Genomic DNA, 20114 nt, shown 5'->3' with positions numbered 1-20114 from the left:
TCCGGTAGTTGAAACAGTTAAAAACCTTATTAAACGAGAATGGGATAAGCAGGACAAGGGTTTTTTGCCGTCATCTGCAAAGAGAAGGTATCCCTTTGATGATAAGGATTTAGCTGAATGGGTGAAAGTCCCTAAGGTGGACACAGCCGTGGCTTCTACATCTAAGTCAGGTACTTTACCACTGGAGGATGTAGGCCTTCTAAAGGATCCGTCAGATAGAAAAGCGGATATGTTTTTGAAAAAGGTTTGGGAGTCATCATCAGGAGCATTCACACCTGCGATCTCTAGTACTTGCACGGCCAGATCAGTTATGGTCTGGATAACCCAGCTGGAAGAGCAGCTGAAATCTAAGGTGCCTAGAGACAAGTTAATAAACTCCCTGTCTCAGATCCGTGAGGGTGTGGCGTATTTGGCAGATGCATCGGTAGACTCTCTGAAGCTTGCAGTCAGATCTGCAGGACTCTCGAATGCTGCTCGCCGGGCCCTATGGCTTAAGACCTGGAAAGGGGATGCTCAGGCTAGAGCTAAACTGTGTACTATTCCGTGTAGGGGTGAGTACTTATTTGGCCCGCTACTGGATGACATCCTGGCTAAAGGTACCGTCACACTCAGCAACTTTGCAATGAGAACGACAACGATCCGTGACGTTGCAGCGTCCTGGATAGCGATCTCGTTGTGTTTGACACACAGCAGCGATCTGGATCCCGCTGTGCCATCGCTGGTTGGAGCTAGAAGTCCATAACTTTATTTCGTCGTCAGGTCGGCGTGTATCGTCATGTTTGACATCAAAAGCAACGATGCCAGCAATGTTTTACATGGAGCTAATGTGACGCCCAGAAGACCGGGATACCCAGCACCGGACCAATGGGGTCTGTCTCTTGAGGGGGATGTCACGGGTGGCTTGACCCGGTGCTGTGGCCTCAGGCAATGCACAGTGTAAGGGGTATCGTGAGGGAACAGGCACTTACTTGATCAGCAGCAGGTTCTCCCAGCGGTGATGATCCCGATCCTGGATATTGGCTATTGTCCAAATGAAAGACTGAGGCACTGAAACGTTTAACCAGTTTACTTCAACATAAAGGGATTTACAACCAGTCCTGTCACCGGAGTCTGTATGGGAACTCTGAGTTACTTTGACCCTGCCGGGGTCTTCGCCTCTTATTGTACGCAATTTCTGTGTGGCCCTGCTGCTGTATGTGAACTGGCTGCCGGCCCAATCTGTCCCCTCCGGGCCCTGGTTCGACGGGCAACCCGAGTCCTTTTATCAGCTTACCCCCCTCGGCAGTACCGCTAAACTCTGTGTCTGTTGCTGCGTCCGGCCCTAGTGAAGCTGATATCACCTCACGTTTTTCCGGTTGCTGTATTATATATAATGAATACAGCCACGGATCCGGTATCCGTCTTTGCGCCTGTTCTGGGTAGTGATTAATGCTACCCGGTTCTCACAATGTCCTTTTTCTCTGTCCCTTTTCTCCTCAGGCCGGTGATTTAGGCCTGGAAACAGTCACAGGGCTGTTAGAGATTCAACTGTATGACCTCTCACTTTCAGCTCCTTAGCCCAACTGCCATTTCTTCTCTCAGACCAGAATGGATCAAGGGAAGTCTCTGGAGCTCCCCCTTCTGGCCGGAGGTGGTAGTGCAGTTTTGCTATCTTAGTATTTGTATTTATTGTCAGTAACTATTTTTGTGGCAAATACCCCTAGGGGTGCCACATTAACAACCAGCGAGAACGATAAGTGAGTCGCCGTTACGTCACTGGATCGCTCCTGCATCGTTCTGGTGTTGCCGTGTTTGATGTCTCTACAGCTACCTAAACAGCGACGCTCCAGCGATTTTTTTTTTTATCGCAGCAACAGCAAATGGGGCAAGTGTCTGTATGGAGCATCTTATGGAGCCATAATCAACGTTTCTGCAGCACTATATGGCGCAAATAACTTTATGGAGCATCTTATGGGACCATAATCAACGTTTCTGCAGCATTATATGGGGCAAGTGTCTGTATGGGGCCATAATCAACGTTTGTGCTGCACTATATGGGGCAAATATCTTTATGGAGCATCTAATGGGGCCATAGTCAGCGTTTCTGCAGCATTATATGGGGCAAGTGTCTGTATGGGGCCATAATCAACGTTTGTGCTGCACTATATGGGGCAAATATCTTTATGGAGCATCTAATGGGGCCATAATCAACGTTTCTGCAGCACTATATTGGGCAAATGTGTCTATGGAGCATCTTATGGGACCATTATTAACCTTTATGCAGGATTATATGGGGCTCCTGATTCAATGTGGATATTCAAAAACACAACCTACTGATATCTCAATTAATTTTAACTTTTATTGGTATCTATTTTAACATTATGGGGATTCAGGAATGTTCCTTGGCTTAGTCATACAGTTTCAATAGAGTTCAGGTTCAAATGGAGGAGGTTTGGGGGGGGGGGGGGAGGGGGGGGGCACCAAATTGATTCTTTGCCCCGGATGCAGGAAAGGCTAGATACACCTCTGGCCCCTGATGTACCTAAACAGTAGAAACCCCCCACAAGTGACCCCATATTGGAATCTAGACCCCCCAAGGAGCTTATCTAGATGTGTTGTGAAAACTTTGAACCCCCAAGAATTTCACTACAGTTTATAACACAGAGCCGTGAAAATAAAAAATCATTTTTGTCCCACAAAAATGATTATTTTAACCCCCCAAATTTTTATTTTCCCAAGGGTAACAAGAGAAATTGGACCCCAGAAGTTGTCCAATTTGTCCTGAGTACGCTGATACCTCATATGTTGGAGTAAACCCCTGTTTGGGCGCACGGGAGAGCTCGGAAGGGAAGGAGCACTGTTTTACTTTTTCAACACAGAATTGGCTGGCATTGAGATCGGACGCCATGTCGCGTTTGGAGAGCCCTGATGTGCCTATACAGTGGAAACCCCCAATTCTAACTGAAACCCTAACCCAAACACACCCCTAATCCCAACCACACCCCTAACTCCAACCCTAACCACACCCCTAACTCCAACACACCCCTAACCCTAATCCCAACCATAACCCTAACCACACCCCTAACCCTGACACACCCCTAACCCTAATCCCAACCGTAAATGTAATCCTAACCCTAGCCCCAACCCTAGCGGGAAAATGGAAATAAATACAATTTTTTATTTTTCCCTAACTAAGAGGGTGATGAAGGGGGGTTTGATTAACTTTTATAGCGGGTTTTTTAGCGGATTTTTATGATTAGCAGCTGTCACACTAAAAGACGCTTTTTATTGCAAAAAATATTTTTTTGCGTTAACACATTTTGAGAGCTATAATTTTTCCATATTTTGGTCCACAGAGTCATGTGAGGACTTTTTTTTTTTGCGTGACGAGTTGTAGTTTTTATTGGTAACATTTTTGGGCATGTGACATTTTTTGATCGCTTTTTATTCTGATTTTTGTGAGGCAGTAAATTGGTATAATTGGAATTGGTAAAATTGATGAAGCAGTTTTATTCTTCGGGTCAGTACGATTACAGCGATACCGCATTTAGATTATTTTTTTATGTTTTGGTGCTTTTATAAGATAAAAACTATTTGATAGAAAAAAGAATTATTTTTGCATCGCTTTATTCTGAAGTCTATAACTTTTTTATTTTTTCACTGATGATGCTGTATGGCGGCCCATTTTTTGTGGGACAAGATGACGTTTTCAGCCGTACCATGGTTATTTATATCTGCCTTTTTGATCGCGTGCTATTCCACTTTTTGTTTGGCGGTATGATGATAAAGGGTTGCTTTTATTTATTTTTTATTTTTACGGTGTACACTGCAGGGGTTAACTATTGGGACAGTTTTATAGGTCGGGTCGTTACGGATGCAGCAATACTAAATGTGTACTTATTGTTTTTTTTATTTAGATAAAAGAATGTATTTATGGGAACAATATATATATATATATATATATATATATATATATATATATATATATATATATATTTTTTTTTTTTTTTTCTTTATTTAGGAATTTTTTTTTTTTTACACATGTGAATTTATTTATTTTTTACTGTATAACATTGCCCCGGGGGGCATCATGTTAGAGGGTCAGATCGCTGATTTGACACTGCAGAGCACTGTGTCAGATCAGCAATCTGACAAGCAGGGCTGCAGGCTTACCAGCGCTTGCTCTGAGCAGGTGCCTGTAAGCTACCTCCCTGCAGGACCTGGATGCAGCCCCGCAGGCATTTTGGATCCGGGGACTGCAGAGAGGAGACGCTCGGAACAAGGTTAGTACATCGCCTTGTACCGAGGGTCTCAGGGAAGCTCGCAGGGAGCCCCCTCCCTGCACGATGCTTCCCTATGCTCCCGAAACGCTGCGATCATGTTTGATCTCAGTGTGCCGGGGGTTAATGTGCCAGGGGCGGTCCGTGACTGCTCCTGGCACATAGTGCCGGATGTCAGCTGCGATAGTCAGCTGACACCCGGCCACGCTCCCCCAGTGAGCGCAGCTGATTGCACTGGACGTACTATCCCGTCACTGGGAATTAAGTCCCAGGTCACCTTGACGGGATAGTATGTCCAATGAGATTAAGGGGTTAATATGGAAACACAGGTTATAGACTGCTGATAAGAGCGATACCTGTATGTCTCATATCAGAGGTCTTATTGTTGAGAACTCATCTGTTATCACTTTATTCAAATGACCTTTTCCTGGCTCTGGGGGGGATGCTGGCTGGAAGAAAACTCTGCCTCCAGAGCTTATTATACATGAAGGGGTACTTACTATTGTGATGGCCACTCCCTGATCTCAATACAGAGCTGTGTGTGATAACTGACACATCTGTATGTTCCTGTCAACTTCAGCTTCCAGCTCAAAGGCAGACTGGGTGTAATATTGTTACAATACTGCAGAGGTAAGAGAAGCAAAAAATGTGTTTACAGGCAAATAAATTTAATTTCTCCTGTTCTGTGTTAGTTACTTGTCTCACACTGGGAACTCCCCCCTCCATGTAAAATATTCTCTGGGGGCAGAGTTATCTTGCAGGCAATGCCCTGCCCAGAGCCTGGAAGAGGTCATTAATATAAAGTGATAAAAGAGGACACCCTGCTCAGGAAGGAACATGTGCAGGCTCTTCTGAAGTTTGCCAATGAACACCTGGAGGATTCTGTGAGTGATTGAGAGAAGGTGCTGTGGTCAGATGAGACAAAAATTGAGCTCTCTGGCATTAACTCAACTCGCCATGTTTGGAGGAAGAGAAATGCTGCCTATGACCCAAAGAACACTGTCCCCACTGTCAAGCATGAAGGTGGAAACATTATGTTTTGGGGATGTTTCTCTGCTAAGAGCACAGGACTACTTCAACGCATCAATGGGAGAACGAATGGAACCATGTACCATGAAATCCTGAGTGACAACCTCCTTCCCTCCGCCAGGACATTAAAAATGGGTCATGGCTGGGTCTTCCAGCAAGACAATGACCCAAAACATACAGCCAAGGCAACAAAGGAGTTGCTCAAAATGAAGCACATTAAGGTCATGGACCTTAATCCCATAGAAAACTTATGGAGGGAGTTGAAGCTCCGAGTTGCCAAGCGACATCCTCAAAATCTTAATGATTTAGAGATGATCTGCAAAGAGGAGAGGACCAAAATTCCTCCCAACATGTGCGTAAACCTCATCAACTACAAAAAACATCTGACTGCTGTGCTTGCCAACAAGGGTTTTGCCACCAAGTATTAAGTCTTGTTTGCCAAAGGGATCAATTACTTATTTCTCACTGCAAAATGCAAATAAGTTTATATAATTTATACAATTTGATTTTCTGCTAATCTACTGCATGAAGAAGAAAATAGGTGACTGAGTAGGGAAGAGATAATATCACAATTCAAGCTAAGTAAACAGCAATTCCTTGGAAAAATGGACATAGAGCAAACATTTAGATCCTGGGCTAAACAAATAGAGGGTGAGGAAATTGGGGAAAAAATACTAGCAGGTAGTACGGAAAAATATTTTGAGTGAAGTTTGGAGAGACTCACAATTTAGGATTATGCATAGAACTACACTGGCCTTCAACATACCAGTATCAAGAACAATGAGAGATTGCCTGGTACATTGTTCAAAATGTAAACTCAGAGAGTCCGATTTATTACGCGGACTCTGGGGCTGCCCTAAAGTATAAGAATTCTGGGAAGACAAAGCATATGATGAAAAATTTGGGCATTGGGAATATATCACTGTTTCCATTCTTTTTCCATTACTGGAAAGGAGATGGAGCCACACAACAAAAAGGGAAGGAAACATTAACTCCAATGTTCCACTTACCGTACTTTGACAGCCAAAAGAAGCTTATTAAAAGATTGGTTCAGTGATTCCATTCCAAATTTGAAAGCTGTAATAGGTCAAATGAAGACCTTATGTCACTTAGAATGGCTGGAAGAAGAACGTAACAAGGAAAAGAGTATAAAATCACTCATGACAAAGTGGAAAAGCTTTTTACTTTAACATTATACAAAAAACGAACTTCAAGGAATTGTGAAACCCTTTGAACAGACCGGTTGGTACATATTGGAGGACATGGGTGAAACATTGAGGAAGTTGAAAATAGCTGATCTGAATGTTGATGGAATACGTGGTAGGGACCTATGCTATTTTTGATCAAAAACAGTATTACTAAGAACTCTGTGTTATTTAAATGCACTTTGCTTTTTACATTTTTAGTTACAGCAGAGTTTTTTGTTTATTTTGTTTCTTGTAGGTTTTGTGGCCAATGTGGACATGCATTTATGTGCTGCATGTATACCAACACAAACATACTCAACTTTTGTGTTTTTTTTCTTTGCATTTTTGCATTCTGTGCAAGCCGGGGTGTGGCCTCCCTCTTCTGAGCTGTAAATTACATTTAAAGGCTTCACTAGACTGGTGTCCACTGTTTTGGGACCCGGTCCTTTTATCTACCCTTATTCACACACTGTGTTCAACTCTGACACATGGTAAGTTTTTAATATTAGACAGGGTATGACCATCCCGATCAGCGTTTCCTTGTCATAGTAGGATGGTGTTTATGCTATTTTTGACCAAAAACAGTATTACTAAGAACTCTGTGTTATTTAAATGCACTTTTGCTTTTTACTTATTTAGTTACAGCAGGGTTTTTGCTCATTTTGTTTCTTGTAGGTTTTGTACTCTTTATGATAACTTTTGGTGTTTAGGCGATTCTGGTCAGTATAGATATTAAGATCTAGGAAATTGACATTAGATTTACTAAATGGTTGGAGTGAATTCTAAGCCAAAATCATTATTATTCAATTCCAAAATGAGAAGATTTAGATCAGCCTGAGACCCCTCCCAAATAAATAAAATGTCGTTGATGAAAGGCCCTTCCGTAACCGACCCTCATTAAAGAAATTTCTTCCCACTTGCCCACACATAAATTTGTGTAACTCAGGGCAAATCTGGTTCCCATTGCGGTGCCCCATGTTTGTAAATAAAATTGGTTGTCATACTTAAAGGGGTTGTCCACTACTTTCAATTAACCCCCCAATTTATCCCCCCGGGGCCCCTAATGAATTGCGTAAATACCTTCCGTTGCCATTTTTGCCTGTGAGCGGCGCTATGCTGGCGCTGAGTCCGGGTCACGTGACCCTCAGGCTGCAGCCGCCGTTAATTTCCAGACTCTGGAAATTGACATGACGTCATGAGCAGGCGTGACCAGCCGCCACAGACAGCGGTCACTCATCAAGAGTGACTGGGCTGTGGGCGGCGCTGGGGGCTGCAGGGCTGTGCTGGGGGCGGGCAGGGCTAGGCAGAGATGTGAACGCTGTGCTGGGATGGGTGGGCGCTGGGGAGTCTGCGGGATGTGCCGGCGCATGGATGTGCTGTGGTGCAGCGCCGGGATGTGCCATGGTGCAGCGCCGGGATGTGCCGTGGGGCTGCGCCGGGATGTGCTGTGTTATGGACCTGGTGGTTAGGAGCACCCGGAACGACCTGATGGTTAAACTCACACAGGACAAGCTCTGGGAAGTGGGAGCTCTGCTGACCGCAACCCCTAATCCTATCACACAACTAGAAATAGCCGTGGAGCGTACCTAACTCTGCCTAGACGCCTCTTCACAGCCAAAGAGCTAAGTAGCCCTAGAGATAGAAAATAAAGCCTACCTTGCCTCAGAGAAATTCCCCAAAGGAAAAGGCAGCCCCCCACATATATTGACTGTGAGTAAAGATGAAAGTCACAAACACAGAAATGAAACAGGTTTCAGCAAAGGGAGGCCAGACTTACTAAACAGACTGAGGATAGGAAAGGTATCTATGCGGTCAGCACAAAAAACTACAAAAGACCACGCAGAGTGTGCAAAAAGACCTCCGCACCGACTCACGGTGCGGAGGTGCCACTCTGCATCCCAGAGCTTCCAGCTAGCAAGACAAAATCATGATAGCCAACTGGACAAGGAAACAATGAACAAATAATTAACTAGCAGGGACTTAGCTTCTGCTGGAGTAGACAGGTCACCAGAAAGATCCAAGAGCGAACTGAACCAGTACAAGAACATTGACAGCTGGCATGGAGTAACGATCTGAGTGGAGTTAAATAGAACAGCCAGCCAAAGAATAAACTACGTCACCTGTGGAAGGAACCTCAGAAGCAGCAGCTCTGTTATGAAAGGTAAATCAGTACCACAATGGACATAGAGGTCAGCGCACATACAGTGACCTGGCAATAACCCAAAAAACAAGAACGAGCTCTGAGACGTGGGAACTCTGTTGACCGCAATCCCTAATCCTCTCCAACCACACTAAAGGCAGCCGTGGATTGCGCCTAACGCTGCCTATGCAACTCGGCACGGCTTGAGAAACTAGCTAGCCTGAAGATAGAAAATAAGCCTACCTTGCCTCAGAGAAATACCCCAAAGGAAAAGGCAGCCCCCACATATAATGACTGTGAGTTAAGATGAAAAGACAAACGTAGAGATGAAATAGATTTAGCAAAGTGAGGCCCAACTTTCTGAACAGAGCGAGGATAGGAAAGGTAACTTTGCGGTCAACACAAAACCCTACAAAAACCACGCAAAGGGCGCAAAAAGACCCTCCGTACCGAACTAACGACACGGAGGTACACCCTCTGCGTCCCAGAGCTTCCAGCAAGCAGAAAAAAACAAATTGACAAGCTGGACAGAAAAAAACAGCAAACAAATAGCAAAGAGGAACTTAGCTATGCAGAGCAGCAGGCCACAGGAACGATCCAGGAGGAAACAGGTCCAATACTAGAACATTGTCTGGAAGCCAGGATCAAAGCACTAGGTGGAGTTAAATAGAGAAGCACCTAACGACTTCACCACATCACCTGAGGAAGGAAACTCAGAAGCCGCAGTACCACTTTCCTCCACCAACGGAAGCTCAGAGAGAACCAGCCGAAGTACCACTTGTGACCACAGGAGGGAGCTCTGCCACAGAATTCACAACAGTACCCCCCCCCTTGAGGAGGGGTCACCGAACCCTCACCAGAGCTCCCAGGACGACCAGGATGAGCCATATGAAAGGCACGAACAAGATCGGGAGCATGGACATCAGAGGCAAAGACCCAGGAATTATCTTCCTGAGCATAACCCTTCCACTTAACCAGATACTGGAGTTTCCGCCTTGAAACACGAGAATCCAAAATCTTCTCCACAATATACTCCAACTCCCCCTCCACCAAAACCGGGGCAGGAGGATCAACAGATGGAACCATAGGTGCAACGTATCTCCGCAACAATGACCTATGGAATACGTTATGTATGGAAAGAGAATCTGGAAGGGTCAGACGAAAAGACACAGGATTAAGAACCTCAGAAATCCTATACGGACCAATAAAACGAGGTTTAAACTTAGGAGAGGAAACCTTCATAGGAATATGACGAGAAGATAACCAAACCAAGTCCCCAACCTAAAGTCGGGGACCCACACAGCGTCTGCGATTAGCGAAACGTTGAGCCTTCTCCTGGGACAAAGTCAAATTGTCCACTACATGAGTCCAAATCTGCTGCAACCTGTCCACCACAGTATCCACACCAGGACAGTCCGAAGACTCAACCTGCCCTGAAGAGAAACGAGGATGGAACCCAGAGTTGCAGAAAAACGGTGAAACCAAGGTAGCCGAGCTGGCCCGATTATTAAGGGCGAACTCAGCCAAAGGCAAAAAGGACACCCAGTCATCCTGATCAGCAGAAACAAAGCATCTCAGATATGTTTCCAAGGTCTGATTGGTTCGTTCGGTCTGGCCATTAGTCTGAGGATGTAAAGCCGAGGAAAAAGACAAGTCAATGCCCATCCTACCACAAAAGGCTCGCCAAAACCTCAAAACAAACTGGGAACCTCTGTCAGAAACGATATTCTCCGGAATGCCATGCAAAAGAACCACATGCTGGAAAAACAATGGCACCAAATCAGAGGAGGAAGGCAATTTAGACAAGGGTACCAAATGGACCATCTTAGAGAAGCGATCACAGACCACCCAAATGACTGACATCTTTTGAGAGACGGGAAGATCTGAAATAAAATCCATAGAGATATGTGTCCAAGGCCTTTTCGGGACCGGCAAGGGCAAAAGCAACCCACTGGCACGAGAACAGCAGGGCTTAGCCCGAGCACAAATCCCACAGGACTGCACAAAAGTACGCACATCCCGCGACAGAGATGGCCACCAAAAGGATCTAGCCACCAACTCTCTGGTACTAAAGATTCCAGGATGACCAGCCAACACCGAACAATGAACCTCAGAGATAACTTTATTTTTCCACCTATCAGGGACAAACAGTTTCTCCGCTGGGCAACGATCAGGTTTATTAGCCTGAAATTTTTGCAGCACCCGCCGCAAATCAGGGGAGATGGCAGACACAATTACTCCCTCTTTGAGGATACCCGCCGGCTCAGATACACCCGGAGAGTCGGGCACAAAACTCCTAGACAGAGCATCCGCCTTCACATTTTTAGAGCCCGGAAGGTATGAAATCACAAAGTCAAAACGGGCAAAAAACAACGACCAACGAGCTTGTCTAGGATTCAACCGCTTGGCGGACTCGAGATAAGTCAAGTTCTTATGATCAGTCAAGACCACCATGCGATGCTTAGCTCCTTCAAGCCAATGACGCCACTCCTCGAATGCCCACTTCATGGCCAGCAACTCTCGATTGCAAAGGGAATCTATAAATCACCAATTCCCTGAGACTGTCTAAATATACATATCAGTGTCAATCTCTAAAGGAATGGGGGCGCCAATCTTGCGTTTCTATCCTAGGGTGCCAACCTCCAGGTAGGTGTTGGAGGATAGGAGCCTTTTTAGGGAGATTGGGCATATACAGGTCCTTCTCAAAAAATTAGCATATAGTGTTAAATTTCATTATTTACCATAATGTAATAATTACAATTAAACTTTCATATATTATAGATTCATTATCCACCAACTGAAATTTGTCAGGTCTTTTATTGTTTAAATACTGATGATTTTGGCATACAACTCCTGATAACCCAAAAAACCTGTCTCAATAAATTAGCATATCAAGAAAAGGTTCTCTAAACGACCTATTACCCTAATCTTCTGAATCAACTAATTAACTCTAAACACATGCAAAAGATACCTGAGGCTTTTAATAAACTCCCTGCCTGGTTCATTACTCAAAACCCCCATCATGGGTAAGACTAGCGACCTGACAGATGTCAAGAAGGCCATCATTGACACCCTCAAGCAAGAGGGTAAGACCCAGAAAGAAATTTCTCAACAAATAGGCTGTTCCCAGAGTGCTGTATCAAGGCACCTCAATGGTAAGTCTGTTGGAAGGAAACAATGTGGCAGAAAACGCTGTACAACGAGAAGAGGAGACCGGACCCTGAGGAAGATTGTGGAGAAGGACCGATTCCAGACCTTGGGGAACCTGAGGAAGCAGTGGACTGAGTCTGGTGTGGAAACATCCAGAGCCACCGTGCACAGGCGTGTGCAGGAAATGGGCTACAGAGAAGCAGCACTGGACTGTTGCTAAGTGGTCCCAAGTACTTTTTTCTGATGAAAGCAAATTTTGCATGTCATTCGGAAATCAAGGTGCCAGAGTCTGGAGGAAGACTGGGGAGAAGGAAATGCCAAAATGCCTGAAGTCCAGTGTCAAGTACCCAGTCAGTGATGGTGTGGGGTGCCATGTCAGCTGCTGGTGTTGGTCCACTGTGTTTCATCAAGGGCAGGGTCAATGCAGCTAGCTATCAGGAGATTTTGGAGCACTTCATGCTTCCATCGGCTGAAATGCTTTATGGAGATGAAGATTTCATTTTTCAGCACGACCTGGCACCTGCTCACAGTGCCAAAACCACTGGTAAATGGTTTACTGACCATGGTATTACTGTGCTCAATTGGCCTGCCAACTCTCCTGACCTGAACCCCATAGAGAATCTGTGGGATATTGTGAAGAGAAAGTTGAGAGACGCAAGACCCAACACTCTGGATGAGCTTAAGGCCGCTATTGAAGCATCCTGGGCCTCCATAACATCTCAGCAGTGTCACAGGCTGATTGCCTCCATGCCACGCCGCATTGAAGCAGTCATTTCTGCCAAAGGATTCCCGACCAAGTATTGAGTGCATAACTGAACATTATTATTTGATGGTTTTTTGGTTTGTTATTAAAAAACACTTTTATTTGATTGGATGGGTGAAATATGCTAATTTATTGAGACAGGTTTTTTGGGTTATCAGGAGTTGTATGCCAAAATCATCAGTATTTAAACAATAAAAGACCTGACAAATTTCAGTTGGTGGATAATGAATCTATAATATATGAAAGTTTAATTGTAATCATTACATTATGGTAAATAATGAAATTTAACACTATATGCTAATTTTTTGAGAAGGACCTGTACATGATACTCTTCCTGCTTTTTTCTGTGCACCAGTGCAATATTTATCCCTCCGGTTACCCCTCCATCTCTCCATTAGATCCTCTCCATTTAACAAAACGGAACAAAACATACAAACAAGTTTATTCTGGTCCCGTGTAGGGACCTTTCTATCTACTTAGGACTACCTTTAGGCAATTGACTTGGTCTCTACTATTGCCATACCTCCGGTCTTGGTGTTTTTCCCCCTTATAGGATTCAGCCAGTACATGCCCGTGGTTATGATCCTCCCTTCTGAGAGAAGGTTATGGCAGGATCAATAATAATTAGCTGAGAAACGGCCCCGTTGGGATAAAGAGTGCAGCACGCTATGATTAGCATGTTTAGCAACTAGGTAGGGGTTAATATACTTCTCATTAATATGACGCGGCAGATAATTCTCTATACAGCCTAATGCGGCGTTGTCCCGGGATTCCGGAAATCCATAAACAGCAGTAGCGCCTGGACCTGAGGATACGGTCGGGCGTTACGCTGCTATGGTTACCGGACCAGTGCGCATCACCGGAAGCAAAACGCACAGCGTAGCTGGACGCCACATGGTCCGAGACGTGTGTGGGCAGTATGCTGCCATAGTCACCGGAAGTGACGCATGCGGTCCAAGACCTGCGTTCCACAGGGGGCGCACGAGACATGACGTCAGCCAGCCTAGTCCAGGTAATACACGGCGGGCTATTTAAGCAAGAGGAACGCTGTTCCACAGTGTTTACTGGCATACCCCTAGGTTTAGGGTCCCCCACTGGGGTGGAGGGACTATACATTGGTTTCCCCTGATGAGTATATAAACAACGAAACGCGTAGGGAAAATGTGTTCGGTATATTGGGGTTAAAATTACTTTCCTGACAGCGTGGAAAGTAAGGAAGGCGCAGGATGGCAGCAGCACATGACAGAACAGGGGAGCAGGATGGCAGCAGCACATGACAGAACGGGTGCAGGATGGCAGCAGCACATGACAGAACAGGCGCAGGATGGGAGCAGCACATGACATAACGGGCGCAGGATGGCAGCAGCACATGACAGAACGGGCGCAGGATGGGAGCAGCACATGACAGAACAGGGGAGCAGGATGGGAGCAGCACATGACAGAACGGGGGCGCAGGATGGGAGCAGCACATGACAGAACGGGGGGCGCAGGATGGGAGCAGCACATGACAGAACAGGGGCGCAGGATGGGAGCAGCACATGACAGGATGGGGATGCAGGATGGAGCAGCACATGACAGAATGGGGGCGCAGGATGGAGCAGCACATGACAGGATGGGGACGCAGGATGGAGCAGCACATGACAGGATGGGGACGCAGGATGGAGCAGCACATACCAGGATGGAGACCATATACCAATATAAATGCTCGCCACCCGGGCGTAGAACGGGTTCAATAGCTAGTTGCTAAAATAAACACAGTGGATGTTTTCAGTGGCACATAATAGCAAGATTTATGAAAATAAATATTATTGTAGTGGACAACTTCTTTAAAGTAATTGTAAGGAAAAATTGTATACTTTCTGTGATGAACTGAACCTGAGTCATCATATATGTCTAGCATGCATAAGAAATGGCCTGCTGCCTAACAACCTGTTGATTAATCACTGTATATAGGGACTTGATGTATTGAGTGCCCAGAATATAATCAGTATTCCATTCACCCCGGGAGCGCCAATGTGTCGATTGGTTGTTGTTTTTTAAAGAGATAAAAGATGATTTCTCAGCAAGAAGCCATCTGATATGAGATATACAGGTAGGACTTTTTTCACCATTCTATAGCCTGTATGCCCATATTAACCCCTTAATGACCTTGCCATGTTTTGCAATTCTGACCATTGTCCCTTTATGAGGTAATAGCTTAGGAACGCTTCAACGGATCCTAGCAATTAAGAGACTTTTTTTAGTGACATATTGGGCTTCATGTTAGTGGTAAATTTAGGACGATAATTTTTGCGTTTTTAAAAAATTGGAAATGTGGCGAAAATTTTGATAATTTAGCAATTTTCAAATTTTGCATTTTTATTCTGATAAACGAGTTACGTGACACAAAATAGTTAATAAATAACATTTTCCACATGTCTACTTTACATCAGCACAAAGCTGACCAGCGATTTCTCATTTTTACAAAAAAATAAAAAAATGACAAAACCATTTTTTTAGGGACCAAATTACATTTGAAGTGACTTTGGGGGGGTCAATATGAGAGAAAATACCCAAAAGTGACACGATTCTAAAAACTGCACCCGTCAAGCTAATCAAAACCACATTCAAGAAGTTTATTAACCCTTCAGGTGTTTCACAGCAGCAGAAGCAACATGGAAGGGAAAAAATGAACATTTAACTTTAGTCACAAAAATGATCTTTTAGCAACAATTTTTTTTATTTTCCCAAGGGTAAAAGGAGAAAATGGACCTCAAAATTTGTTGTCCAATTTGTCCTGAGGACGCTGTAACCCCATATGTGGGGGAAAACCACTGTTTGGGCGCACGGCAGGGCTCGCAAGGAAAGGAGCGCCGTTTGACTTTTTGAATAGAAAATTAGCTCCAATCGTTAGCGGACACCATGTGTGCGTTTGGAGACCCCCGTGTGACTAAACTTTGGAGCTCCCCCACAAGTGACCCCATTTTGGAAACTAGACCCCCCAATAAAATTATCTAGATGCATAGTGAGCACTTTGAACCCCCAGGTGCTTCACAAATTGATCCATAAAAATGAAAAAGTACTTTTTTGTTCACAAAAATTTTCTTTTAGCCTCAATTTTTTCATTTTCACATGGGTAACAGGATAAAATGGATCCTAAAATTTGTTGGGCAATTTCTCCTGAGTACACCGATACCTCATATGTGGTCATAAACCACTGTCTGGGTGCACGGCAGGGCTCGGAAGGGAAGGAGCGCCATTTGGAAAATTAGCTCCAATTGTTAGCGTACACCATGTCGCGTATGGAGAGCCCTTGTGTGGAAACTAGACCCCCCCCAGGCAACGTATCTAGATGTGTGGTAAGTACTTTGAACCCCCAAGTGGTTCACAGAAGTTTAAAACGCAGAGCCGTGAAAATAAAAAAAAATTTCCTCAAAAATGATTTTTTTCAGTCTGCAATTTTTTTTTCACAAGGGTAACAGGAGAAATTGGACCCAAAAAGTTGTTGTCCAGTTTGTCCTGAGTACGCTGATACCTCATATGTGCGGGGAACTACTGTTTGGGCGCATGGCAGGGTTCGGAAGGGAAGTAGTGACGTTTTGGAATGCAGACTTTGATGGAATGGTCTGCGGGCATTATGTTACGTTTGGAGAGCCCCTGATGTGCCTAAACATTAGAAATCCCCCACAAGTGATCCCATTTTGGAAAGTAGACCCCCCAAGGAGCTTATCTAGATGTGTGGTGAGTATTTTGAACCCCCAAGTGCTTCACAGAAGTTTATAAGGCAGAGCCGTGATAATAAAAAATCTTTTTTCTTCCACAAAAATATTTTTTTAGCCCCCAAATTTTTATTTTACCAAGGGTAACAGGAGTTGTTGTGCAATTTTTCCTGAGTACGCTGATACCCCATATGTGGGGGTAAACCACTGTTTGGGTGCACGTGGGGGCTCGGAAGAGAGGGAGCACCGTTTGACTTTTTGAAAGCAAGATTGGCTGGAATCAATAGTGGCGCCATGTCGCGTTTGGAGAGCCCCTGATGTGCCTAAGCAGTGGAAACCCCTCAATTCTAACTCCAACACTAACCCCAACACACCCCTAACCCTAATCCCAACCATAACCGTAACCACAAGCCTAACTCTAACCCCACACCCCTAACCCTAGTTCTAACACTAACCCTAATTCCAGCCCTAACCCTAGTGGAAAAATAAAAAATATTTTCTTTATTTCATTATTTTCCCTACCTTTGGGGGTGATAAAAGGGGAGTTATTTACTATATTTTTTATTTTGATCACTGTGAGGGTCTATCACAGTGATCAAAATGTACAAGGAATGAATGAATCTGCCGGCCGATTCGGTGGGCGCACTGCGCATGCGCCCGCCATTTTGGAAGATGGCGGCACTCATGGGGGAAGACGGATGGACACCGAGACTCGGGATGTACCGGTGGGGGGGGGGAAGGAAAATCCAAGATTCCAAGGTTGTGTCACTTACTGAGATGCTAGCTGTAATATTGATAAAATCGCTCTTTTGTCTACTGTAGATCTACTAGTTATCAAAATGCTGAGCTCTGTATTACCCCACCCCGGCTACTGATAGGCAGTTTTCTGCCTATGTACAGTGTACACAAAAAGATCCCTATTGGTGGTGGTAGTAGGGTTATACAAAGCTCATGAATATGGAGGACTATTTGGCAGCAGGTTTACTAGACCTCTAATAATCTCCTCCTAATAAAATAGTAATTTTATGAAAACTACACTAGGCAGCCCAGTAAGTGATACATCACTGCAATCAATGTCTTTCTCTACATTACGCTGCTTCCAGATCAGGTGGCAAAAACATGGTGGTAAATTTCCATTAACAGCAGTTTTCAGGATATGTGCACACATTGAGTAAAATGTATCCACCATTTCTGCATCTCCTGGTAAGAAAAATGCAGCTGCAAAAATGTAGAATTTTGCAATGCACTTTTGACTTATTTGACTGAAGTCAATGGTGAAAAACATAAGGCTGAAACATACAGAGAACGGACACGCTGCAAAATATTTTTTGCCCCAAATAAGCAACGAGTACATCATCCTCCAGGTTTCTCATTTACTTTGCTGGCATCAGGATTGCTTCAGGTTTTTCTAGAAAATCTGCATGGCAAAAACGTACCAAATCTGCAACGTGTGTACAAGCCCTTATTCTCTAAGGATAAAGCCATGAAGTGTAGTTTTGGTGCATTGCAAAATTGCATGCAGTTTAATATCAGTTAAACAGCGCAATTAAATTGCTCTCATAAATTTGGGTTATGCTGTAAAAAAACTACAAAAAAAAAAAAAATAACAAACACACTGCTAAAACCATGTTTGTTTATACAAAAACTGCAATGTGTGGCCTTATCCTACCGGCACATTACACCTGAATTCTAAGTAACGCATTTATCTTCTGAAGATGAAAATTGGCTATTCCTGTTGGTGATTTTTTCGATGTGCAACAAGGCCCGATTTTTGGGCAAACGTTTTACCACATACTGCACATGAAAATGGTTTCTCGCCAGTGTGAGTTCTTTTATGTGCAATAAGGCCAGCTTTCTGGGCAAAACCTTTCCCACATGTCAAACATGAATATGGTTTCTCGCCAGTGTGAGTTCTCTCATGTGCGAGAAGGCCTGCTTTCTGGGCAAATTTTTTGTCACATTCCGGACACGAATATGGTTTCTCTCCAGTGTGAATTCTCTGATGTGCAATCAGGCCTCCTTTTTGGGAAAAACATTTTTCACATTCATTACATTTAAACAACTTGTGCTCTAGGTGAATTTTCATGTGATCTAGAAGGTATTCTTTTTGGGTAAAACTTTTCTCACATACCACACATGAAAATACTTTCTCTTCAAAGTGACTTTTCTGATGATCAACAAGATCTGACTTGAGGCTGTAACATTTCCCACATTCTGAACATGAAAACTGATTTTCTCCTTCGTGACTTCTCTGGTGGGAAATAAGTTTTGCGTCCTTTGTAAAACTTTCCCCACATTCTAAACATGAAAATGGCTTACAACCGGTGTGGCTTTTCTTATGTTTAACTAGATCCAGCTTCTTGGAGAAACATATTTCACAGTCTGGACATGAAAATCGCTTCTCTCCCAAGTGAAGGTCTTGATGTTGAACTAGTTTTGATTTTGTTCTCATACATTCCTCACATTTTGACCGAGTTCTACGATGTCCAACAAGATCGTGCTTCTTGGTAAAAGTTTGTCCAATTTTAGAATATGAAAAGGTCTTCTCTTCAGTGTGAATTTTCCGATGATGAATTAGTTGTGATTGGTTGGGAAAACCTTTTCCACACTTGCTACATAAAAACAGCATCTTTTGTTTGTGACATTTCTGATGTTTAGTAAGAACTGATTTCTCGATGAAACATTTCCCACATTTGGAACAAGTCAACTGCTTCTCTTCTGTGTGAATATTTGGATGCTTAACAAGATTTGACTTTGTAGCAAAGTATTTTCGACATTGTGGACAAGAAAATGGCACCATTCCTTTGCGAAGTCTCTGATGAGGAACAAGATATGATTTCCGGTTAAAACGTTTGAGACACAGGGCACATGAAAACTTCTTTACAGGTTTATAAATCCCTAGATGATTATTACAATTAGCTTTTTGCTTTAAATATTTCATGCCTTCAGAAGACTGAAGAAGTGCAATGTCCGTCAATGTCCTCTGAATAAGAAAATGTGCTTCCTGTGTAAATTTTTTCTCCAGCTCTGATCTTAGAAATAATTCTTGTCCACCGTGTTCCGTAATTAGATCCGATGTATGAGAAAAAGGTTGCTCTTGGTTAAAATTAGGTGATGACAGATCTCTGCTACTGTGTTGTGGATTAAGAATTTGTGCAACGGTTTTTCCTCTTGGAGACTCTTGTGTGATATTTTTAACATCTCTTTCACAACCATCTGCTGGAGATAAAAGGATTTTATTTATTTCTGTTGCTTGAAATACAAAGTAGGTAAAATCAAGATATATCTGGAAAGTTTCCTTAACCGCGTACAATGCATAACTAGAACAAGAACAAACAGGACGTATACTATAACTAGAAAAAAAAGTCCATTTACATTGACTAAAAATTGGAGAACAAGTAGTCATAAAATCGCTCTTGTTCATCAACCTCTATAAATATGTGGCCAATAACTGACAAACAAGTTCACCAGATGATTAGACTATGTAAGGCCATTAGACTAATGTCGGCTGAACCTGCTGATATTGATGGGTATGGGTTGTACTGACCCTCACTGGAAATGTCCATCAAAAATAGGAAGAGAAAAAGTGAGGCACTCATCCTGTGGCTAAAATGTTATTCCTTTATTATATACCGATGGAGGATACAGACAGACAGAAAAAAGTGATGGCCGTTTCACGCTGGCAAGCGCTTCATCCAGGTTCTGTTAGCAGCTCCACCCAACCTCCTTTATATCCTGTTTTGCAAGGTGGGTGGTGGAAGCATATTATAACAAACAATTACATAATAACACACAATTTCCATAACAAAATCAGCTCCATGTTAAGGAGCATACTAACACAAATCATTTTCGGAATAAATTAGGTCTATCTTCCCCAGATGAGATGGT

At 43.6% G+C, this 20114-nt stretch overlaps 1 protein-coding gene across 1 annotated transcript in view; it reads right to left on the bottom strand.

Moving 5' to 3' along the window:
- The window catches only part of LOC138666759 (zinc finger protein 585A-like), an 80738-nt gene that overhangs the window by 40852 nt on the left and 19772 nt on the right, over positions 1-20114 (bottom strand). Inside the window, exons 6-7 of the mRNA XM_069754934.1 lie at positions 17954-19445; positions 276-328 (exon numbers count right to left, since the gene is read on the bottom strand). Of these exons, the coding sequence (XP_069611035.1) occupies positions 276-328; positions 17954-19445 (1545 nt within the window). The remainder of the gene's footprint in view (positions 1-275; positions 329-17953; positions 19446-20114) is intronic.

Source organism: Ranitomeya imitator, chromosome 2 (genome assembly GCF_032444005.1).
Source record: "Ranitomeya imitator isolate aRanImi1 chromosome 2, aRanImi1.pri, whole genome shotgun sequence".
Classification (NCBI taxonomy): Eukaryota; Metazoa; Chordata; class Amphibia; order Anura; family Dendrobatidae; genus Ranitomeya; species Ranitomeya imitator.
The sequence above is the reverse complement of the archived record's forward strand: the minus strand, read 5'-3'. Positions and strand labels throughout refer to the sequence as shown.